The sequence below is a fragment of the Lonchura striata genome, chromosome 37 (genome assembly GCF_050655825.1).
Source record: "Lonchura striata isolate lonStrDom1 chromosome 37, ASM5065582v1, whole genome shotgun sequence".
Taxonomy (NCBI): Eukaryota; Metazoa; Chordata; class Aves; order Passeriformes; family Estrildidae; genus Lonchura; species Lonchura striata.
Genome location: NC_140739.1, coordinates 14,347,917 through 14,372,738, shown reverse-complemented (window position 1 = coordinate 14,372,738; position 24,822 = coordinate 14,347,917). Strand labels below are relative to the sequence as shown.

The 24,822-nt window shown below is 58.8% G+C and overlaps 1 protein-coding gene across 2 annotated transcripts in view; it reads right to left on the bottom strand.

Moving 5' to 3' along the window:
• The window catches only part of PRR12 (proline rich 12), a 42,291-nt gene extending 17,488 nt beyond the window's left edge, over positions 1–24,803 (bottom strand). The window contains exons 1-6 of one of the 2 annotated variants that reach the window (XM_085565769.1): positions 24,575–24,803; positions 21,509–21,621; positions 16,312–16,473; positions 11,805–15,142; positions 8,394–9,009; positions 4,323–4,648 (exon numbers count right to left, since the gene is read on the bottom strand). In XM_085565769.1, the coding sequence (XP_085421895.1) occupies positions 4,323–4,648; positions 8,394–9,009; positions 11,805–15,142; positions 16,312–16,473; positions 21,509–21,621; positions 24,575–24,660 (4,641 nt within the window). In that variant the 5' untranslated portion in view covers positions 24,661–24,803. The remainder of the gene's footprint in view (positions 1–4,322; positions 4,649–8,393; positions 9,010–11,804; positions 15,143–16,311; positions 16,474–21,508; positions 21,622–24,574) is intronic. The other variant, XM_085565768.1, reaches the window with a different exon arrangement.
• Positions 24,804–24,822: the final 19 nt, after the last annotated feature.

Sequence of the window (24,822 nt, the reverse complement as noted above, 5' to 3'; positions counted from 1 at the left end):
AGCGCCCCGAAATCCGACCCAAATCCGCCCAAATCCACCCCAAAATCCGACCCAAATCCACCCCAAAATCCGACCCAAATCTGCCCAAATCCATCCCTATATCATCCCCAAAATCCGACCCAAATCTGCCCAAGTCTGACCCAAAACTGCCCAAACCCACCCCAAATTCATCCCCAAATCCACCCCAAAATCCGCCCCAAATCCATCCCAAAATCCACCCCAAAATCCGACCCAAATCCGCCCAAATCCACCCCAAAATCCGACCCAAATCCGCCCAAATCCACCCCAAAATCCGACCCAAATCTGCCCAAATCCATCCCTATATCATCCCCAAAATCCGACCCAAATCCACCCAAATCTGACCCAAAATCCGACCCAAATCTGCCCAAATCTGACCCAAAATCCACCCCAAATCTGCCCAAATCCATCCCTATATCATCCCCAAAATCCGACCCAAATCCGCCCAAATCCGCCCAAATCCACCCCAAAATCCGACCCAAATCTGCCCAAATCCATCCCAAAATCCGACCCAAATCTGCCCAAATCCATCCCTATATCATCCCCAAAATCCGCCCCAAATCTGCCCAAATCTGACCCAAAATCTGACCCAAATCCGCCCAAATCTGACCCAAAATCCGACCCAAATCTGCCCAAATCCATCCCTATATCATCCCCAAAATCCGCCCCAAATCTGCCCAAGTCTGAACCAAAACTGCCCAAAATCAACCCCAAATCCATCCCTAAATCAACCCCAAAATCCGCCCCAAATCCGCCCCAAATTCATCCCAAAATCCACCCCAAAATCCGACCCAAATCCGCCCAAATCCATCCCAAAATCCGACCCAAATCTGCCCAAATCCATCCCTATATCATCCCCAAAATCCGACCCAAATCTGCCCAAATCTGACCCAAAATCCGACCCAAATCCGCCCAAATCCACCCCAAAATCCGACCCAAATCCGCCCAAATCCATCCCTATATCATCCCCAAAATCCGCCCCAAATCTGCACAAATCTGACCCAAAACTGCCCAAAATCAACCCCAAATCCATCCCTAAATCAACCCCAAAATCCGACCCAAAACTGCCCAAACCCACCCCAAATTCATCTCAAAATCCACCCCAAAATCCGACCCAAATCTGCCCCAAATTCATCCCAATATCCACCCCAAAATCCGACCCAAATCCGCCCAAATCCACCCCGAAATCCGACCCAAATCCGCCCAAATCCATCCCTATATCATCCCCAAAATCCACCCCAAATCTGCCCAAGTCTGACCCAAAACTGCCCAAACCCACCCCAAATTCATCTCAAAATCCACCCCAAAATCCGCCCCAAATCTGCCCCAAATTCATCCCTAAATCCACCCCAAAATCCGACCCAAATCCGCCCAAATCCACCCCAAAATCCGACCCAAATCCACCCAAATCCGCCCCAAAATCCGACCCAAATCCGCCCAAATCCGCCCCAAAATCCACCCCAAATCTGCCCAAATCCACCCCAAAATCCACCCCAAATCTGCCCAAGTCTGACCCAAAACTGCCCAAACCCACCCCAAATTCATCTCAAAATCCACCCCAAAATCCGCCCTAAATCCGCCCCAAAATCAACCCCAAATTCATCCCTAAATCAACCCCCAATTCATCCCTAAATCCACCCCAAAATCCGACCCAAATCTGCCCCAAATTCATCCCAAAATCCACCCCAAAATCCAAACCAAATCTGACCCAAAACTGCCCAAACCCACCCCAAATTCATCCCTAAATCAACCCCAAATTCATCCCAAATTCATGCCAAAATCTGCCCCAAATCTGCCCAAATCTGACCCAAAACTGCCCAAACCACCCCAAATTCATACCAAAATCAACCCCCAAATCCGACCCAAATCTGCCCAAATCTGACCCAAAACTGCCCAAACCCACCCCAAATTCATCCCTAATCTGCCCCAAAATCAACCCCAAATTCATCCCAAAATCAACCCCAAAATCTGCCCCAAATCTGCCCAAATCTGACCCAAATTCACCCCAAATTCATCCCAAAATCCACCCCAAAATCTCACCCAAATCTGCCCAAACCCACCCCAAATTCATCCCTAAATCAACCCCAAAATCCGACCCAAATCTGCCCAAATCCACCCCAGAATCCGCCCCAAATCTACCCAAATCTGACCCAAAACTGCCCAAACCCACCCCAAATTCATCCCTAAATCCACCCCAAAATCCGCCCCAAATCCACCCCAAACCTGCCCCAAAATCAACCCCAAATCCATCCCAATTTCACCCAATCTGCCCAAAATCCGCTCCAAATTCACCCCAAATCCACCCCAAATCCATCCAGTTCAATCCCAGTTAAACCCCAGTTCAATCCCAGTTCAATCCCAGTTCAACACCAGTTCAACCCTAATTCCTCATGCAGTCCCTCCCAGTGCTCCCAGTTCCTTTCCCAATGCCATGTCCTGACTCCCAGTCCATCCCAGTGACTCCCAGTCCATCCCAGTGACTCCCAGTCCATCCCAGTCCCTCCCAGTCCATCCCAGTCCGTCCCAGTCCATCCCAGTGACTCCCAGTCCCTCCCAGTCCATCCCAGTCCATCCCAGTGACTCCCAGTCCATCCCAGTCCATCCCAGTCCCTCCCAGTCCATCCCAGTCCATCCCAGTCCCTCCCAGTCCATCCCAGTCCATCCCAGTGACTCCCAGTCCCTCCCAGTCCCTCCCAGTCCATCCCAGTCCATCCCAGTCCATCCCAGTCCATCCCAGTGACTCCCAGTCCCTCCCAGTCCCTCCCAGTCCATCCCAGTCCCTCCCAGTCCATCCCAGTCCATCCCAGTGACTCCCAGTCCCTCCCAGTTCCCTCCCAGTCCCTCCCAGTCCATCCCAGTCCCTCCCAGTCCCTCCCAGTCCATCCCAGTCCCTCCCAGTCCATCCCAGTCCATCCCAGTGACTCCCAGTCCCTCCCAGTCCCTCCCAGTTCCCTCCCAGTTCCCTCCCAGTCCCTCCCAGTCCCTCCCAGTGATTCCCAGTCCCTCCCAGTCCATCCCAGTCCCTCCCAGTTTATCCCAGTCCATCCCAGTGACTCCCAGTCCCTCCCAGTCCATCCCAGTCCCTCCCAGTGATTCCCAGTCCATCCCAGTCCCTCCCAGTCCGTCCCAGTCTCACCTTGAGGGCAGGGATATCCTCCACCCTGACCACGAACTCGTCCCTCTCCCGGAAGATTCCCTCTCCCCAGTGCTCCCAGTCCCACCCAGTGCCATGTCCTCACTCCCAGTCCATCCCAGTCCATCCCACTCCATCCCAGTCCATCCCAGTCCCTCCCAGTCTCACCTTGAGGGTGGGGATATCCTCCACCCTGACCACGAACTCGTCCCTCTCCCGGAAGATTCCCTCTCCCCAGTGACTCCCAGTCCATCCCAGTGACTCCCAGTCCATCCCAGTTTCTCCCAGTCCATCCCAGTCCCTCCCAGTCCATCCCAGTCCATCCCAGTCCGTCCCAGTCCCTCCCAGTCCGTCCCAGTCTCACCTTGAGGGCGGGGATATCCTCCACCCTGACCACGAACTCGTCCCTCTCCCGGAAGATTCGCTTTCCCCAGTGCTCCCAGTCCATCCCAGTGACTCCCAGTCCATCCCAGTGACTCCCAGTCCATCCCAGTTTCTCCCAGTCCATCCCAGTCCATCCCAGTCCATCCCAGTCCCTCCCAGTCCATCCCAGTCCATCCCAGTCCGTCCCAGTCCCTCCCAGTCCGTCCCAGTCTCACCTTGAGGGCGGGGATATCCTCCACCCTGACCACGAACTCGTCCCTCTCTCGGAAGATTCCCTCTCCCCAGTGCTCCCAGTTTATCCCGGTCCATCCCAGTCCATCCCAGTCCCTTCCAGTCCCTCCCAGTCCATCCCAGTCCATCCCAGTGACTCCCAGTCCATCCCAGTCCATCCCAGTTCATCCCAGTGACTCCCAGTCCATCCCAGTCCCTCCCAGTCCATCCCAGTCCGTCCCAGTCTCACCTTGAGGGCGGGGATATCCTCCACCCTGACCACGAACTCGTCCCTCTCCCGGAAGATTCCCTCTCCCCAGTGCTCCCAGTCCCTCCCAGTGCCATCCCAGTCCCTCCCAGTCCATCCCAGTCCATCCCAGTCCCTCCCAGTCCATCCCAGTCCATCCCAGTGACTCCCAGTCCCTCCCAGTCCCTCCCAGTCCATCCCAGTCCCTCCCAGTGCCATCCCAGTTTATCCCAGTCCCTCCCAGTCCCTCCCAGTCCCTCCCAGTCCATCCCAGTCCCTCCCAGTCCATCCCAGTCCCTCCCAGTCCCTCCCAGTCCGTCCCAGTCTCACCTTGAGGGCGGGGATATCCTCCACCCTGACCACGAACTCGTCCCTCTCCCGGAAGATTCCCTCTCCGCCGCTCTCCTCCTCGTCGCTGGTGTCCCCGCACACGGCGGCCGTGCCCTGCTTCTGCGCCAGGTGCAGCGGCCGCTCCGGCGGCTCCGGCGGCTCCGGCGGCTCCGGCGGCTCCGGCGACCCCCGGGGGGGGCTCGGGGACCCCCCGGCCCCGGGCGGGGACCCCGGGGGCGCCGCGGGGGGAGGGGGCGGCTCGGGCTGGGGGGGCTCCGGGGGCGCGGGGGGAGGGGGCGGGAGGGGATCCTCCGGCGGGGGGGCGGCTGTGGGGGGGGAAAGAGAGTTAGACAGGTCCTGGAAGGGGTATGGGAAACACTGGCAGGTCCTGGAAGGGGTATGGGAAACACGGGCAGGTCCTGGAAGGGTCATGGGAAACACTGCAGGGCCATGGGAAACACGGACAGGTCCTGGAAGGGGTATGGGAAACACTGCAGGGCCATGGGAAACACGGACAGGTCCTGGAAGGGTCATGGGAAACACTGCAGGTCCATGGGAAACACGGACAGGTCCTGGAAGGGTCATGGGAAACACTGCAGGTCCATGGGAAACACGGACAGGTCCTGGAAGGGGTATGAGAAACACGGGCAGGTCCTGGAAGGGGTATGGGAAACACGGGCAGGTCCTGGAAGTGGTATGGGAAACACGGGCAGGTCCTGGAAGGGTCATGGGAAACACGGGCAGGTCCTGGAAGTGGTATGGGAAACACGGGCAGGTCCTGGAAGGGTCATGGGAAACACTGGCAGGTCCTGGAAGGGGTATGGGAAACACGGGCAGGTCCTGGAAGGGGTATGGGAAACACTGGCAGGTCCTGGAAGGGCCATGGGAAACACTGGCAGGTCCTGGAAGGGGCATGGGAAACACGGGCAGGTCCTGGAAGGGGTATGGGAAACACGGGCAGGTCCTGGAAGATCCCTATGAATGAATGGCAGGCCCCTAGGAACCCCTGGCAGGTCCTGGAAGATCCCTATGAATGAATGGAATGTCCCTATGAATCAATGGAAGGTCCTGGAAGGTCACCATGAACCCCTGGCAGGTCCCTACGAATCAATGGAAGGTCCTGGAAGGTCACCATGAAGCCCTGGAAGTTCTCTATGAATCAATGGAAGGTCCTGGAAGATCACCATGAACCCCTGAAATTTCCTCATGAACCCATGGAAGGTCCTGGAAGGTCCCTATGAACCCCTGGCAGGTCCCTATGAATCAATGGAAGGTCCTGGAAGGTCCCTATGAACCCCTGGCAGGTCCCTATGAATCAATGTCAGGTCCTGGAAGGTCACCATGAACCTCCAAAATGTCTCTATGAACCCCTGGCAGGTCCTGGAAGGTCCCTATAAACACCTGGAGACTCTCTATGAATCCTGGCAGATTCCCATGAACCCCTGGCAGGTCCTGGAAGGTCACCATGAACCCCTGCAAGGTCCTGGAAGCCCACCATGAATTCCTGGAAGGTCACCATGAACCCCTGGCAGGTCCTGGAAGGTCACCATGAACCCCTGCAAGGTCCTGGAAGCCCACCATGAATTCCTGGAAGGTCACCATGAACCCCTGGAAGGTCCTGGAAGGTCACCATGAACCCCTGGCAGGTCCCTATGAACCCCTGGCAGGTCCTGGAAGGTCACCATGAACCCCTGGAAAGTCCCTATGAATCCATGGGAGGTCCTGGAAGGTCCCTATGAATCAATGGAAGGTCACTATGAACCCCAGGATGGTCCTGGAAGGTCACCATGAACCCCTAGAAGGTCCTGGAAGGACTCTATGAACCCCTGGAGGCTGCTGATGGGTCCTGGAAGGTCCCTATGAAGCCCTGGCAGGTCTCTACAAGCCCCTGGAAGGTCTCTGTGAACTCCTGGCAGGTCCCTACGAGCCCCTGGCAGGTCCTGGAAGGTCCCTATGGATTCCTGGAGGCTGTTTATGGGTCCTGGCAGGTCCATATGAACCCCTGGCAGCTCCTGGAATGTCCCTATGAACCCCTGGAAGATCCTGGAAGGTCCCTATGAACTCCTGCAAGGTCCTGGCAGCTCCCTATGAACCCCTGGAGGCTGTTTATGGGTCCTGGAAGATTCCTATGAGCCCCTGGCAGGTCTCTAAAAGCCCCTGGAAGGTCTCCATGAACCCCTGGTCACTCTCCATGGGTCCTGGAAGGTCCCTATGAACCTCTGGAATGTGTCTATGGGTCCTGACAGATCCCTAGGAACCCCTGGAGGCTGTTCATGGGTCCTGGAAGATCCCTATGAGCCCCTGGCAGGTCTCTACAGGCCTGTGGATGGTCCTGGAAGGTCCCTATGAACCCTTGGTTGCTCTCCATGGGTCCTGGAAGGTTACTATGAACCCTTGGTCACTCTCTATGGGTCCTGGAAGGTCTCTATGAACCCTTGGTCACTCTCTATGGGTCCTGGCAGGTCTCTATGAACCCTGGGTCGCTCTCTATGGGTTCTAGCAGGTCTCTATGAACCCTTGGTCACTCTCTATGGGTCCTGGCAGGTCTCTATGAACCCTTGGTCACTCTCTATGGGTCCTGGCAGGTCCCTATGAACCCTTGGTCACTCTCTATGGGTCCTGGAAGGTCACTATGAACCCTTGGTCACTCTCCATGGGTCCTGGAAGGTCTCTATGAACCCTTGGTCGCTCTCCATGAGTCCTGGAAGGTCACTATGAACCCTTGGTTGCTCTCCATGGGTCCTGGCAGCTCCCTAGGAACCCCTGGCAGGTCTCTACAAGCCCCTGGAAGGTCCTGGAAGGTCCCTATGAACCCCTGGAAGGTCCTGGAATGTCTCTATGAACCCCTGGAGGCTGTTCATGGGTCCTGAAAGGTCTCTATGAGCCCCCAGCAGGTCTCTACAAGCCCGTGGATGGTCCTGGAAGGTCCCTATGAACCCCTGTAATGTTCTGGAAGGTTCTTTTGAACCCCATGGAGGCTTTTTATGGGTTCTGGAAGTGCTGTATGAACCCCTGGTCGCTCTCTATGGGTCCTGGAAGGTCCCTATGAACCCCTGGAATGTGTCTATGGGTCCTGACAGATCCCTAGGAACCCCTGGAGGCTGTTTATGGGTCCTGGAAGATCCCTATGAGCCCCTGGCAGGTCTCTACAAGCCCCTGGAAGGTCTCTGTGAACTCCTGGCAGGTCTCTACAGGCCCGTGGATGGTCCTGGAAGGTCTCTATGAACCCTTGGTCGCTCTCTATGGGTCCTGGAAGGTCCCTATGAATGCCTGATCGCTCTCTATGGGTCCTGGAAGGTCCCTATGAACCCTTGGTCACTTTCCATGGGTCCTGGAAGGTCACTATGAACCCTTGGTTGCTCTCTATGGGTTCTAGCAGGTCTCTATGAACCCTTGGTCACTCTCCACGGGTCCTGGAAGGTCCCTATGAACGCCTGGTTACTCTCTATAGGTCCTGGAAGGTCCCTATGAACCTTGGTTGCTCTCTATGGGTCCTGGAAGGTCTCTATGAACCTTTGGTCACTCTCCACGAGTCCTGGAAGGTCCCTATGAACCCCTGGTCACTCTCTATGGGTCCTGGCAGGTCTCTATGAACCCTTGGTCACTCTCCATGGGTCCTGGAAGGTCTCTATGAACCCTTGGTCACTCTCCATGGGTCCTGGAAGGTCTCTATCAACCTTTGGTCACTCTCCATGAGTCCTGGAAGGTCTCTATCAGCCTTTGGTCACTCTCCATGAGTCCTGGAAGGTCACTATGAACCCTTGGTCACTCTCCATGGGTCCTGGAAGGTCTCTATGAACCCTTGGTTGCTCTCCATGGGTCCTGGCAGCTCCCTAGGAACCCCTGGCAGGTCTCTACCAGCCCCTGGAAGGTCCTGGAAGGTCCCTATGAACCCCTGGAGGCTGATAATGGGTCCTGGTCACTCTCTGTGGGTCCCTGTGAACCTGTGTCAGGTCCCAGCAGGTTCCTATGAACTCCTGCAAAGTCCTGGAAGGTTCCTATGAACTCCTACAGGCTGTTTATGGGTCCTGGCAGGTCCCTATGAACCCGTCAGGTCCTGTCAGGTCTCACCGTGCGCCTCGGGGGGCTCCCTGCGCTCGGGGGGCTCGTCCAGCGCCGAGATGGCCGAGCTGATGCTCTTCTGCAGGTCCTGGTTCTTGCTGACCGAGTCCTCCTCGTCGCTGGAGAAGGAGGGCAGCGTCTCCAGGTTCCTCTTGAGCTCCTCGTCCAGGCGCTTGCAGGGCGAGGGACACGCCATCACCAGCCCGCCCTCGGCCTCGCCGCCCTCCAGGGACCCCCCCAGCACGCCGGGGCCGAAGCCGGGGGGCGGCGCCGCGCCGCTCTTGGGGGGCTTGCCGGGCCCGGGGGGCGGCGGCTGCCGCTTGCCGGATTTGAGGAAGTCCAGGAAGGAGGCCATGAAGCCCGACTTCATCTCAGGCTGCTTCTCCTCGGCCTCGCGCAGCCGCTGCTGCTGCTGCTGCTGCTGCTGCTGCTGCTGCTGCTGCTGCGGCTGCTGCGGCGGCTGCGGCGGCGGCTGCGGTTTGGCGCGGCTCGGCGACGGCGGCGCCGCCTCGGCGAACGGGCCCGGAGCCACCGGGACGGAGCCGGGGATGCCGGGGACGGAGCCGGGGATGGAGCCGGGAAGCGAGGCGGGAGAGGCGTCCGGCTTGGACACGGCCAGCTTGATCTGTGGGGAGAGAAAGGGTTACTGGTTTGTACTGGGAGACACTGATCCAGATGTGAATGTCCCATGGACATGGTCAGTTTGATCTGTGGGGAGAGAAAGGGTTACTGGTTATACTGGTTTGTACTGGGACACATTGATCCATCCATGGAGACGGCCAGTTTGTTCTGTGTGAGAGAAAAGGGGTTACTGGTTTGTACTGGTTTGTACTGGGATACATTGATCCTATGACCCCATGAACGCCCATGGACACGGCCAGCTTGATCTGTGGGGAGAGAGAAAGGGTTACTGGTTATACTGGTTTGTACTGGAAGACATGGATCCCATGACCCCATGAACCCCCCATGGACACGGCCAGTTTGATCTGTGGGGAGAGAAAGGGTTACTGGTTGTACTGGTTTGTACTGGGAGACACTGATCCTATGACCCCATGAACCCCCATGGACACGGCCAGCTTGATCTGTGGGGAGAGAAAGGGTTACTGGTTGTACTGGTTTGTACTGGGAGACACTGATCCAGATGTGAATGTCCCATGGACATGGCCAGCTTGATCTGTGGGGAGAGAAGGGGTTACTGGTTGTACTGGTTTGTACTGGGAGACATGGATCCCATGACCCCATGAACCCCCCATGGACACGGCCAGCTTGATCTGTGGGGAGAGAAAGGGTTACTGGTTGTACTGGTTTGTACTGGGACACATTGATCCATCCATGGAGACAGCCAGTTTGTTCTGTGTGAGAGAAAAGGGGTTACTGGTTTGTACTGGTTTGTACTGGGATACATTGATCCTATGACCCCATGAACCCCCATGGACACGGCCAGCTTGATCTGTGGGGAGAGAGAAGGGGGTTACTGGTTATACTGGTTTGTACTGGGAGACATGGATCCCATGACCCCATGAACACCCATGGACACGGCCAGCTTGATCTGTGAGGAGAGAAAGGGTTACTGGTTGTACTGGTTTGTACTGGGACACATTGATCCATCCATGGAGACAGCCAGTTTGTTCTGTGTGAGAGAAAAGGGGTTACTGGTTTGTACTGGTTTGTACTGGGATACATTTATCCTATGACCCCATGAACCCCCATGGACACGTCCAACTTGATCTGTGGGGAGAGAGAAGGGGGTTACTGGTTATACTGGTTTGTACTGGGAGACATGGATCCCATGACCCCATGAACCCCCATGGACACAGCCAGCTTGATCTGTGAGGAGAGAAAGGGTTACTGGTTGTACTGGTTTGTACTGGGACACATTGATCCATCCATGGAGACAGCCAGTTTGTTCTGTGTGAGAGAAAAGGGGTTACTGGTTTGTACTGGTTTGTACTGGGATACATTGATCCTATGACCCCATGAACCCCCATGGACACGTCCAACTTGATCTGTGGGGAGAGAGAAGGGGGTTACTGGTTATACTGGTTTGTACTGGGAGACATGGATCCCATGACCCCATGAACACCCCATGGACACGGCCAGCTTGATCTGTGAGGAGAGAAAGGGTTACTGGTTTGTACTGGTTTGTACTGGGAGACACTGATCCAGATGTGAATGTCCCATGGACATGGCCAGCTTGATCTGTGGGGAGAGAAAGGGTTACTGGTTATACTGGTTTGTACTGGGAGACATAGATCCCATGACCCCATGAACACCCCATGGACACGGCCAGCTTGATCTGTGAGGAGAGAAAGGGTTACTGGTTGTACTGGTTTGTACTGGGACACATTGATCCATCCATGGAGACAGCCAGTTTGTTCTGTGTGAGAGAAAAGGGGTTACTGGTTTGTACTGGTTTGTACTGGGATACATTTATCCTATGACCCCATGAATTCCCCATAGACATGGTTAGTTTGATCTGTGAGAGAAAAGGGGTTACTGGTTGTACTGGTTTGTACCGGGACACATTGATCCTATGACCCCATGAACCCCCCATGGACACGGCCAGTTTGATCTGTGGGGAGAGAAAGGGTTACTGGTTGTACTGGTTTGTACTGGGACACATTGATCCATCCATGGACATGGCCAGTTTGTTCTGTGTGGGAGAAAAGGGGTTACTGGTTATACTGGTTTGTACTGGGAGACGGTAACCCATCCATGGAGACAGCCAGCTTGACCTGGGGGGGGGATGGGAGGACCCCAATTCTGGGTCATTTCGGGACCATCCCGAGCCCCCCAACCCCCCAACCCCCAATTTTGGGTCATTTCGGGACCATTCCGAGCACACCAAACCCCAATTTTTGATCATTTCAGGACCATTCTGAGCCCTCCAAACCCCAATTTTGGGTCATTTCGGGACCATTCCAAGCCCCCAACCCTCCCAAACCCCAAATTTGAGTCATTTCGGGACCATGTGGAGCCCCCCAACCCCCCGATTTTGGGTCCTTTCGGGACCATGCGGAGCCCCCCAACCCCCGATTTTGGGTCCTTTCGGGACCACGCGGAGCCCCCAACCCCCAATTTTGGGTCCTTTCGGGACCATATGGAGCCCCCCAACCCCAAATTTGAGTCATTTCGGGACCATTTGGAGCCCCCCAACCCCCGATTTTGGGACCTTTCGGGACCATCCTGAGCCCCCCAACCCCAAATTTGAGTCATTTCGGGACCACGCGGAGCCCCCAACCCCCGATTTTGGGTCCTTTCGGGACCATTTGGAGCCCCCCAACCCCCAATTTTGGGTCCTTTCGGGACCATTTGGAGCCCCCCAACCCCCGATTTTGGGACCTTTCGGGACCATCCTGAGCCCCCCAACCCCCGATTTTGGGACCTTTCGGGACCACGCGGAGCCCCCCAACCCCTCACCTTGAGCGGCCGCAGCGGCTCCATCCCCTCTCCGTCCTCGCCGCCCTTCTTGCCCCGGCCCCGGCCCCGGCCCCGCGGCCGCTTGGCTCCCTCGGGGAACCCGGGCGGCTCCAGGGGCCGGATCCTGGGCCGGCCCCGGGGCCGGGGGGGCCCTTCCCGCTTGGGCTTGGTGGGTTTGCGGCCGCGCTTCTTGGGCGCGGGGTGGGCGCCGGGGTGCGGGCAGAAGTCGATGTCGCCCATGGGGGTGAGCGGGGGCCGGCGGCAGCTGGAGATGAGGTCGGGCAGCAGGTCCGGGAGGCGCCGCGAGTTGAGGCGGATGTCGGCGGGCACGTCGGCTTTATCCTCGTCGTCCTCGAACTCGTACTCCTGCGCGTAGGTTTTTTTGGGGGGAGGGAAGGGGTCCCGCTTGCGCAGCAGGTGGAAGGACGAAGTTTTCAGCAGCTTTTTGGGTTTGGAGGAGCAGAAGAGAGGGGTGCTGAGAGGAGGAGGAGGGGGTTTCGGACCCCCGTCGCCGGTGCTCTGGATTAAGCCCAGCGGCTCCGCGTTCACCGTGGAGGGTAACTCGTGTTTGGGGGGCTCCAGCCCCAGCTGGGGGGGGTCCCCGGCGGCGCCCCCGTCCTGCGGGCAGAACGAGGGGTAGCTCTGCCCCATATCGTACGGAGGCGGCGCTTTCATCCCCTCGGGCCGCGCCTCCAGCCCGCCGGCGTTGGCGTTGCCTTCCTCCTCCTCCTCCTCGCTGGCCTTGGGGAAGTCCTCGGGCGGGGGTCCGAACATGTCCTCCATGCCGGGGAAGAAGCCGCGGTCCTCGTCCTGCAGCAGAGCGTCCGGGAAGCAGATGGAGGTGAGGGGCACGAAGCGCCCCTTGCCCCCCGCGGGGCTCCCCCCTTCCGAAAACTGGTCCTTGGCTTCGGGGGGCACGGCCGGGACGCCCCCCTCGGGGTCCAGCAGGTGCCCGGGCGGTCCCTGCACCCCCGCGCTCTGCCCCAGGTGCGGTTCCAAGCCCAAGGGGGGCTCCAAGAAGTCCTGGATTTCCTGGGGAGGGGGCAACACCTCCATGGAGTCGGGGGGCAGCGGCGGCGGGGCCTGGGGGTCCAGCCCTTGCGAGCGCACCTGGTGCAGGTGGGCTTCCAGCAGCAGCTGCGGGGAGGGGGCGGCCGGAGGGGCCGGGGCGGCCGAGGGGGCGGCGGGGGGCGGCGGCGGAGGGGGCGGCGGGGGCGGCATCCTCTGCTGCTCCAGCAGGTGAACGTCCAGCGGGGCTCTGCCCTTGGGCCGGCCGTGCAGCTGGCTCTGCGTGTGGGTCAGCACCGAGGGCAGCAGCGAGCCCCCCAGCTCCGGGGAGGGGTCCAGCAGGAGGTTGTGGGGCTCCAGCGGGGGTCCCTCGCCCACCAGCCGCCCGTGCTCGGGGGTTTTGGGCAGGTAGGAGTGCGGCGGCGGCGGCTGGCCCAGCTCCTTGCCGCCCGAGAGGTGCTCCGGAGGCTTCTTCAGCTCGTACGTGTCCAGCGCGGGCGGCGGCTGGTGGCCGTAGTGGACCACCGAGGTGGCCGCCACCTCGGCGCCCCCTCCTCCTCCGCTCGCCCCCCGGAATTCCTTGCCTCTCTCCGGCTTCTTCTTCTCCTTGAGCAGCGCCAGCTCCAGCGGCGCCTCCAGGTTGGAGTTGGGCCGGATGACGCTCTGCAGCTGGTACCGCTCCTCCTTGCCCAGCGCTCCCCCGTAGCCCCCCAGGGTTTTGGGGCGCTCCTCGCAGCCCCCCAGCCCCTCTCGGGGCGGGCTGGGCGCCTGCAGCAGGTGCTGGATCAGGAAATCCTCGTCCTCGCTGCGCTCCGCCGCCAGCAGCTCCGCCTCGCCTTTCGCCCCCTTGCCGAAAGCCGGGGGCGCCCCCGGCGGGGCGGGGGGCGGCTGCCGCTCCAGCCCCCCGCCCGGAGCGGCGCCGTAGCCCTGCGGGGCCATGAAGGACGGCGACAGCACCGAGCCCAGGTACTTCTGCGACTGGCCCGGCGACGCGCCGCTCTGCGGCCGGGCGGCCGGCGGCGACTGCAGCGGGCGGATGATGGGCGAGGGGCTGGAGCCCCCCAGGCCGGCGTAGGGCAGAGGCGGGCCGGGCATGGCGGGCGAGTGGCCGGTGCTGTAGGTCAGCGAGGGGCTGGCGGTGGGCAAGCCCTGCGAGGGGGCCGGGGGCCCGTAGCCCCCCGCTTGCCCTCCCTCGGGCTGGACGCCGTAGGGCAGCGCCTGCAGCTGCTCGGGCGAGTAGGTGCCGGCGCCGCTGACGCAGGGCTGCAGCCCCCCTTGGCCGCCGGCTTGCCCCCCGCCCTGGTAGCCGCCGGCCTTGCCGCCCAGGTCGCCCCCCTGCCCTCCGCTGAAGCCCCCCGCGGGCTGCGCCGCCCCCGCCAGGCTCTGGGGCGCGCCGGGCGCGCTGTAGCCGGGGGCTCCCCCCATGGCCAGCAGGCTCTGGGGCGGCTGGCCCGGCGAGTAGGCGGGCGACTGGCTGGCGATGACGGAGCTGGGCTTGGGCGTGCTGGGCGTGTAGCTGCTCTGGCACTTGGGCGTGTTGGTGGAGCGCGGCGGCTGCCGCGACGCCGAGTAGCTCTTGGACTTGCCGCCGTTGCCGCCGGCCGCGCCGCCGTTGCCCGCCGCGCCGCTGCCGGAGTAGCCGGGCGACTGGATGATGGGCCGGTAGCCCGGCTCGGGGCGCGGCGCGGCGGGCGCGGCCTTGGGCGGCTGCTGCGAGCCCTCGGAGCTGGCGGGCGACTGCTCGCCCAGCGGGCTGCAGGACAGCGGGGCGCGGTGCGCGGGCACCTGCTGGTAGGAGCCGCCGCAGCTCAGGTAGTGCTGCAGGCCCGGCGCCGGCGGCAGCTGCGGTTGCGCCGCTCCGGGCCGCTGGTAGTGCTTGATGACGCTGTCCTGCCGCGATATGGCGCGGTCGCCGCCGCCCGCCGCGTTGGCGCCGCCGAAAACGGGCGCGTTGTAGAGCTGGGGCGGCTGCTCGGCGGCGGCCAGCAGGTTGAACTGCGAGGAAGCGGGAGCCGGGCGGTACGGAGGCGTCTGGGCGGGCAGCGCCGAGCCCAGCACGGCCGAGCCCAGGCGGTCGAAGCCCAGCGAGGAGGGCACGGCGGGCTGCGCGGGTTTGATGTGCAGCAGCGGGTCGTGCGGCGACAGCAGCCCGTTGGAGCCGGGGCTGAAGGCGGCCTCGGGCAGGCTCAGCGGGGAACCCACCGGGAAGCTGCGGCCGCCGAAGGACGCCGGGTGCTGGTAGGGGCCCAGCGCCGACGAGGACGGGAAGGTGCCCGAGCCGGGAAGGGCTCCCGAGATGAAGAGTTCGGCCGGAGCTGGAGTGTGCATGGCTGCCAAGGGGGGGAGAACAGCGGAGTGAGGGGGGGAGACGGGGGGAACGGGGACGGGGGAGTGGGGGCACCCCGGGGTGGTGGGGGACCCCGGGAGGGTAAGAGGGGACACCCCCAGGGGGAGTGGGGGACACCCAGGGACCCCATTTGGGGAGGGGGGGACACCCCCAGGGGGAGTGGGGGACACCCAGGGACCCCATTTGGGGAGGGGGGGACACCCCCAGGGGGAGTGGGGGCACCCCGGGGAGTGTGGGGACCCCGGGAGGGTAAGAGGGGACACACCCAGGGGGAGTGGGGGACACCCCAGGGACCCCATTTGGGGAGGGGGGACACCCCCAGGGGGAGTGGGGGACACCCAGGGACCCCATTTGGGGAGGGGGGGACACCCCCAGGGGGAGTGGGGGACACCCAGGGACCCCATTTGGGGAGGGGGGGACACCCCCAGGGGGAGTGGGGGCACCCCAGGGACCCCATTTGGGGAGGGGGGGACACCCCCAGGGGGAGTGGGGGCACCCTGGGGAGTGAGGGGACCACATTTGGGGAGAGGGCACAGCCCTGGGGGGAACACCCAGGTACACCTGGGGACCCCATTTGGGGAGGGGGGACACCCAGGTACACCTGGGGACCCCATTTGGGGAGGGGGGGACACCCGGGTACACCTGGGGACCCCATTTGGGGAGGGGGGACCCCCCAAAGAAGCCCCCAGACCCACCAGTCTGCCAGGAGGGCATGCAGAACTGAGACCCCCCAGATCCGCCGGTCTGCCCAAGGGGGGGTGCAGAACTGGGACCCCCACCCCAAAGAAGCCCCCAGACTCATCAGTCTGCCAGGAGGGGAGGTAGAACTGGGACCCCCACCCCAAAGAAGCCCCCAGACCCACCAGTCTGCCAGAAGGGCGTGTGGAACTGGGACCCCCATACCAAAAAAGCCCCCAGAGCCCCCAGTCTGCCCAAGGGGGGGTGCAGAACTGGGACCCCCACCCCAAAGAAGCCCCCAGACCCACCGGTCTGCCCAAGGGGGGGTGCAGAACTGGGACCCCCAGACCCACCAGTCTGCCCAGAGGGGTGCAGAACTGGGACCCCCACCCCAAAGAAGCCCCCAGACCCACCAGTCTGCCCAAGGGGGGGTGCAGAACTGGGACCCCACCCCAAAGAAGCCCCCAGACCCACCGGTCTGCCAGGAGGGCGTGCGGAACTGGGAGAGCAGGGACGAGGCCGAGGGGCCGGGCTGGGGTCCGCGCGACTCCAGCGCCGAGATCAGGTTCATGACGGAGGCGTCGGGGGCCGCGCCCCCCGCGTGGTGCAGCCCCGTCTCGAAGAGCCCCGACAGCCCTGGGGACACGGGACAGCTCGGGGACAGCTCGGGGACAGCGTGGGGACACCCTGGGGACACCCTGGGGACACCCTGGGGACAGCTCGGGGACACGGGACAGCTCGGGGACAGCTTGGGGACACCCTGGGGACACCCTGGGGACAGCTCGGGGACAGCTCGGGGACACCCTGGGGACACGGGACAGCTCGGGAACAGCTTGGGGACACCCTGGGGACACCCTGGGAACAGCTCGGGGACACGGGACAGCTTGGGGACAGCTCGGGAACAGCTTGGGGACACCCTGGGGACACGGGACAGCTCGGGGACAGCTCGGGGACAGCTCGGGGACAGCGTGGGGACACCCTGGGGACACGGGACAGCTCGGGGACAGCTTGGGGACACTCTGGGGACAGCTTGGGGACAGCTCGGGGACACCCTGGGGACACAGGACAGCTCGGGGACAGCTTGGGGACAGCGTGGGGACAGCTCGGGAACACCCCGGGGATAGCCCTGGGGACATGGGGACAGCTCGGGGATACTGGGACAGCTTGGGGACAGCTTGGGGACAGCTTGGGGACACTTCAGGGGACACTTTGAAGATGTGGGGACACCTCGGCGTCAACTCAGGGATGTGGGGTCACCTTGGGGACACTTGGGAGACACCTTGGGGACACCCTGAGGACAGGGAGGGAATTGAGGGGACAGTTTGGGGTGACCCTGAGTGGAGCAGCCCTGGGGACACCTGGGGGACACCCTGAGGACACCCTGGGGATGTGGGGACACCTCGGGGACAGCTCAGGGATGTGGGGACACCATGAGAGTAAGGGGGAAAATGTGAGGGGAAAAGGGGGGAAATGGTAGGGGGAAAATGGGGGAAAATGTGGGGGGAAAAAGGGGAAATGTAAGGGGGTAAAAGTGAGAAATGTGAGGGGAAAAAGGGGGGAAATGTGAGGGGAAAAGGGAGAAAATGTGGGGGGAAATAGGGGAAAATGTGAGGGGAAAAGGGAGAAAATGTGAGGGAAAAAAAGGAAATGTTAGGGGGAAAAGGGGGGAAATGTGAGGGGGAAAAGGGGGGAAATGTGAGGGGAAAAGGGGGGAAATATGAAGAGAAAAAAAAAGGGAAATGTGAGGGGATAAAGAGCAGGAAGCGTGACAGAAGAAAAGAGTAAAGAATGTGAGGGGCAAAGAATGGGAAACATGAGGGGAAAATGGGTGAGAAATGAGACAACAAAGCAACAAGAAACATAAAGAGAAAAATTGGTAGGAAATGTTAGGGAAGAAAAAGTGAGACATGGAAAAGGAAAGTGTAAAACTTGAATGGACAAAATGACAAATGCATAAAAGGAAATAGCCAGAAAACTGAAGGGGAAAAGGGTGGGAAATGTGAGGGGGGGAAAAAGCAGGAAATGCAAGGGAGGAAAAAAGGGTACGAGGGGAAAATTGGAAATGTGAGGGAAGAAAACGTGGGAAAAAGAGCAGGAAATGTGAGGGGAGAAAAGGGCAGGAAATGTGAGGTGAAAACTGGGAAACATGAGGGAAAAAAGGGTGGGAAATTTGAGAGGGAGAAGGGCAGAAAACGAGACAATAACGTGACAACAAATATAACAAGAAAAATTGGTGAGAAATGTTACAGGAAAAAAGATGAAAAATGTGAGAAAAAGCGTAAAACTTGAGAGAACAAAAAAAAGGGAATGCAGGAAGAATTGGTGGGAAATGTGAGGGAAAAAATGTGGGAAATGTGAGGGGAAAAGAGTGGGAAATGTGAGGAGGAAAATTGGCAGGAAACGTGAGGGGAGAAAAAGGCGGGAAATGTGAGGGGAAAAAAAAGAGTAAGAAATTTTAGAGGCAAAAAAAGTGGGAAATGTGAGGGGGAAATGGGTGGGAAATGAGAAAACAAAGCAGCAGAAAACGCAAAGAGAAAAATCAGCAGGAAACGTTAACAGCAAAAACGTAAAAAAACCCATAAATTAAAAGAAAAGTGAAAAACTTGTCAACACAAAATGGTGGCAAACACGAGGAAGGAAATAAGAAAGAAACTTGAAGGGAAAAAAGGTGGAAAATATGAGAGGAACAAATGCATGAGGGAAGAATTGGTGGGAAAGGTGAGCAGAAAAAAGTGAGAAATGTGAAGGGGCAAAGAGTGGAAATGTGAGGGGTCAAGATAGCAGAAACATGAGGGGAAGATGGCGGGTAGGATTTGGGGAAAAAGTGAGAAATGTGGGGGGAGAAGTGTGAGTGGGAAACATGAGGGGAAAAGGGTAGGAAATGGGGAAAAGCACTGGAAATGTAAGGGGAAAAAAGGCAGGGAATACTGGGAAATGTGAGGGAGAATTGGTGGCAAATGTCAGGGGAAAAAGGGGGGAAAGGGTGGGAAAAGTGAGGGGAAAAAGAGCGGGAAATGTGAGGGGAAAAAGGGCGAGAAAAATGAGGGGAAAAAGTGGGAAATGTGAGGGAAAAAAGGCGGGAAACAAGGGGAGAAAAGGGAGGGAAACATGAGGGGGAAAAAGGGAGGGAAATGTGAGGGGGGAAAAAGAACCCAAAATATAAGGAGAAGAAAGGGAGGGAAAGGTGAAGGGAGAAAATGGTGATAAACGTGAGGGGAGAAAAGTGGGGGAAACGTGAGGGGAGAAAAGGATGGCAAATGTGAGGGGGAAAAAGAGTGGGAAACGTGAGGGGAAAAATGAGCAGGAAACGTGAGGGGGAAAAAAGAGCGGGAAACGTGAGGGGGAAAAAGAGCAGGAAAAGTGAGGGGGAAAAAGGCGGGAAATGTGAGGGGGGAAAGAGCAGGAAATGTGAGAGGGAAAGGGTGGGAAAAATGAGGGGAAAAAATGGGAAATGTGAGGGGGAAAGGGCAGGAAACGTGAGGGGAGAAAGGGTGAGAAAAGTGAAGGGAGAAAAAGTGGGAAAGGTGAGGGGAAAAAAGGGCAGGAAAAGTGAGGGGCAAAAAGGTGGGAAAACATGAAGGGGGAAAAAGGGCGGGAAACGTGAGGGGGAAAAAGAACAGGAAACGTGAGGGGGGAAAAGAGCGGGAAACGTGAGGGGAAAAAAGGCAGGAAACGTGAGGGGGGAAAAGGGTGGGAAATGTGAGGGGAGAAAAAGGTGGGAAATGTGAGGGAAAAAAGGCGGGAAATGAGGGGAGAAAAGGGAGGGAAATGTGAGGGGGAAAAGAGAGGGAAATGTGAGGGAGGAAAGAGCAGGAAATGTGAGAGGGAAAGGGTGGGAAAAATGAGGGGAAAAAGTGGGAAATGTGAGGGGGAAAGGGCGGGAAACGTGAGGGGGAAAAAGGCGGGAAATGTGAGGAGAGAAAAGAGCGGGAAACGTGAGGGGGAAAAATGGTGGGAAACTTGAGGGGGAAAAGAGTGGGAAATGTGAGGGGAAAAAGGGTGGAAAATGTGAGAGGGAAAGGGCGGGAAAAATGAGGGGAAAAAGTGGGAAAGGTGAGGGGGAAAAAGGTGGGAAACGTGAGGGGAAAAAAGAGCGGGAAATGAGGGGAGAAAAAGCGGGAAATGTGAGGGGGGGACAAATGTGGCAGGGTGACAGCGCTGGGACATTGAAGTGACAAAGTGACACAGGGACGGTCAGGGTGACACGGGGTGGGTGACAGGAGGGGACAGGAGGTGACAAAAGGTGACAAAAGGTGACAGAAGGTGACAGAAAGTGGAAGTAGGTGACAGTAGGTGACAGGGGGCAAGAGAAGGTGACAGAAGATGACTGAAGGTGACAAGGAATGACAGTAGGTGACAACAGGTGACAGAAGGTGACAAGCAGCGACAGTGGGTGATGGGGTGACAGAAGGTGACAGAGGGTGATGAGGAGTGACAGAAGGTGACAAGGAGTGACAACAAGTGATGGGGTGACAGAAGGTGACAGAAGGTGACAGAAGGTGACAGAAGGTGACAAGGAGTGACAACAAGTGATGGGGTGACAGAAGGTGACAGGGTGATGAGGAGTGACAGAAGGTGACAAGGAGTGGCAGTGGGTGAGGAGGTGACAGTAGGTGACAGTAGGTGACAGAAGGTGACAATAGGTGACAGAAGGTGACAAGGAGTGACAGTAAGTGACAAAAGTGACAAGCAGTGACAGAAGGTGACAACAAGTAACTGTAGGTGACAGAAGATGACAGAAAGTGACACAAAGTGACAAACAGCGACAGTAGGTGACAATGGGTGACAGAAAGTGACAGAAGGTGATGGGGAGTGACAGTGACAAGGAGCAACAGTAGGTGACAACAGGTGACAGAAGTCGACAGAAGTTGACAAAGAGTGACAGTAGGTGACAGTAGGTGATGGGGTGACAATAGGTGACTGAAGGTTACAGTAGGTGACAGAAGGTGATACTAGGTGACAGAAGGTGACAGTAGGTGATGGTAGGTGATGGGGTGACAATAGGCGACAATGGGTGACAGAAGGTGACAGGTGACAGTAGGTGATAGGGTGACAATAGGTGACAGAAGGTGATGGGGTGACAATGGGTGGCAGAAGGTAACAGTAGGTGACAGTAGGTTATGGGGTGACAATAGGTGAAAGAAGGTGACAAGGAGTGACAGAAGGTGACAGAAGGTGACAAAAGGTGACAGAAGGTGATGGGGTGACAATAGGCGACAACAGTTGACAGAAGGTGATAGTAAGGTGACAAAGAGTGACAGTAGGTGACAGTAGATGACAGAAGGTGACAAGGGGTGACAGAAGGTGACAGAAGGTGACAATAGGTGACAGAAGGTGACCGTAGGTGATGGGGTGACAATAGGTGACAGAAGGTGCCGGAAGGTGACAATAGGTGACAGAAAGTGACAGTAGGTGATGAGGTGACAATAAATTACAATAGGCGATGGGGTGACAATGGGTGACAGAAGGTGACAAAAGGTGACAATAAATGACAATAGGTGATGAGGTGACAGTAGGTGACAGAAGGTGCTGGAAGGTGACCGTAGGTGATGGGGTGACAATAGGTGACACAAGGTGACAATAGGTGACACAAGGTGACAAGGAGTGATAATAGGTGACACAAGGTGACACAAGGTGACAATAGGTGACACAAGGCGCCGGAGCGCGGTACCTGGCGGGTGGTGGTTGGCCGCATAGCCCTGCAGTGGGTGGGGCGCTCCGTAGGGCTGCCGGTGCAGCAGGTCGGGGTCGGGGTGCGACCCCCGCGAGCCCCCGTACACCAGGCTGGGGACAGGGACAGGCGTGTCAGGGACAGGTGTGTCACACGGGATTGTCACACCAAAACAACCCCCCCAGGCTGGGGACAGGGACAGGCATGTCAGGGACAGGTGTGTCACACGGGATTGTCACACCCACACCAAAACAACCCCCCCAGGCTGGGGACAGCGACAGGCGTGTCAGGGACAGGTGTGTCACACGGGATTGTCACACCCACACCTCACACTGGGCTGGAGATAGGGACAGGTGTGACTGTCACTGCCCCACAACGCTGTGACAAGTGTGACACACCTACAGGTGTGACACACCCACAGGTATGACACCAGCACACACAGGTGTGACACAGGCACCCACAGGTGTGACACAGGCACAAACAGGTGTGACAAAGTCACACACAGGTGTGACACGTCTACAGGTGTGACACAGGCACAGGTGTGACACAGCTGCACACAGGTGTGACACAGGCACAGATGTGACACAGGCACACAGGTGTGACACACCTACAGGTGTGACACAACCACAGGTATAACACAGGCACACACAGGTGTGACACAAGCACACACAGGTGTGACACAGGCACAGGTGTGACACAGCCGCATACGGGTGTGACACACTTACAGGTGTGACACAACCACAGGTGTGAAACAGCACACACAGGTGTATCACAGGCGCAAACAGGTGTGACACAGGCACAGGTATGACACAGCCGCACACAAGCTGTACACAGGTGTGACACAGGCACAGGTGTGACACAGCCACACACAGGTGTGACACAGGCACACATAGGTGTGACACACCTACACACAGGTGTGACACAGACACATACAAGTGTGACACCCCAAATCCTGGAGGTCCCCAAATCCCAGCACACCCCAAATCCCGGTGTAACAGGATCCCAACACCCCAAATCCCAGAGTAACGGGATCCCCTCACCCCAAATCCTGGAGTAACAGGATCCCAGCACCCCAAATCCCGGAGTAACAGGATCCCAGCACCCCAAATACCAGAGTAACAGGATCCCAGCACCCCAAATTCCAGAGTAACGGGATCCCAGCACCCCAAATTCCAGAGTAACGGGATCCCAGCACCCCAAATTCCGGAGTAACGGGATCCCAGCACCCCAAATACCGGAGTAACAGGATCCCAGCACTCCAAATCCCGGAATAACGGGATTCCAGCACCCCAAATCCCAGAATAACGGGATTCCAGCACGCCAAATCCCAGAGAAACAGGATCCCAGCACTCCAAATCCCGGAATAACGGGATTCCAGCACCCCAAATCCCAGAATAACGGGATTCCAGCACCCCAAATCCCGGAATAATGGGATCCCAGCACTCCAAATCCCGGAATAACGGGATTCCAGCACCCCAAATCCCAGAGTAACGGGATCCCAGCACTCCAAATCCCAGAATAACGGGATTCCAGCACCCCAAATCCCAGAGTAACGGGATCCCAGCACTCCAAATCCCAGAATAACGGGATTCCAGCACCCCAAATCCCGGAATAATGGGATCCCAGCACCCCAAATCCCGGAGTAAGGGGATACCTGCACCCCAAATCCCAGAATAACGGGATCCCAGTACCCCAAATCCCGGAGAAACGGGATCCCAGCACCCCAAATCCTGGAGTAACGGGATCCCAGCACCCCAAATCCTGGAGTAACGGGATCCCAGCACCCCAATTCCTGCTGTAATGGGACCCTCACCCCAAACCCAGAACAACTGGATCCCTGCGCCCCAAATTCTGGAGTAAGGGGATTCCCAGCACCCCAATTCCCACTGAAACAGGATCCCAGCATCCCAAATCCCACTGATAGGGGATCCCAGCACCCCAATACAGATTGAACACCCCAAATCCCAGCACAATTCCCGCTACAACGGGACCCCCACCCCAATTCGAGTGTAACGGGACCCTCACCCCAATTTGGGTATAACGGGACCCCCACCCCAATTGGGGTATAACGGGACCCCCACCCCAATTTCCGCAACAGGACCCTCACCCCCAATTCCTCTGTAACGGGACCCTCACCCCAATTCCTGCAATAACGGGACCCCCACCCCAATTCCGCTGTAACGGGACCTCCACCCCAATTTGGGTATAACGGGACCCTCACCCCAATTCGAGTATAATAGGACCCCCACCCCAATTCCTGCAATAACGGGACCCCCACCCCAATTCCTCCTGTAACGGGACCCTCACCCCAATTCGGGTATAACGGGACCCCCACCCCAATTTCCGCAACAACAGGACCCTCACCCCCAATTCCTCTGTAACGGGACCCTCACCCCAATTCCTGCAATAACGGGACCCCCACCCCAATTCCTCCTGTAACGGGACCCTCACCCCAATTTGGGTATAACGGGACCCTCACCCCAATCTGGGTATAACGGGACCCTCGCCCCAATTCCCGCTGTAACGGGACCCTCACCCCAATCTGGGTATAACGGGACCCTCACCCCAATCTGGGTATAACGGGACCCCCACCCCAATTTGGGTATAACAGGACCCCCACCCCAATTCCTGCAATAACGGAACCCCCACCCCAATTCCTCCTGTAACGGGACCCTCACCCCATTTCCTGCAATAAAGGGACCCCCACCCCAATTTGGCTATAACGGGACCCCCACCCCGATTTGGCTGTAACGGGACCCTCACCCCAATTCGGCTGTAACGGGACCCCCACCCCGATTTGGCTGTAACGGGACCCTCACCCCAATTCGGGTGTAACGGGACCCCCACCCCAATTCCCACTATAACAGGATCCCCACCCCAATTGGGCTGTAACGGGACCCCCACCCCGATTTGGCTATAACGGGACCCCCACCCCAATTCCCTCTGTAACGGGACCCCCACCCCAATTGGGCTGTAACGGGACCCCCACCCCAACCCCCCCCTCACCCCCTCCCCCCATCCCCCTCCCCCGCCGCCCCCTCCCCCCTCCGCCGCCCCCCCCCTCACCTGGCCTTGGCCGAGCGCTCGTAGCTCCAGCCGGGCCCGGCGCTGAGCGGGTCCCCGAACCCGGCTCCGGGGTAGTTCCTGTCCATGGGGGCGGCGCCCCCCGGGGCCGGGCGGGTTCGAGGGCCGGGGGGGCCGGGGGGGGGCCGGGGGCGGCCGGGCCGGGGGCGCCTCACGGAGCCGCCATGATGGAGCGGGGCCGCGCGCCGCCGCTTCCTCCCACACTGCCCCGCGCGGCGGCGGGCGCGCGG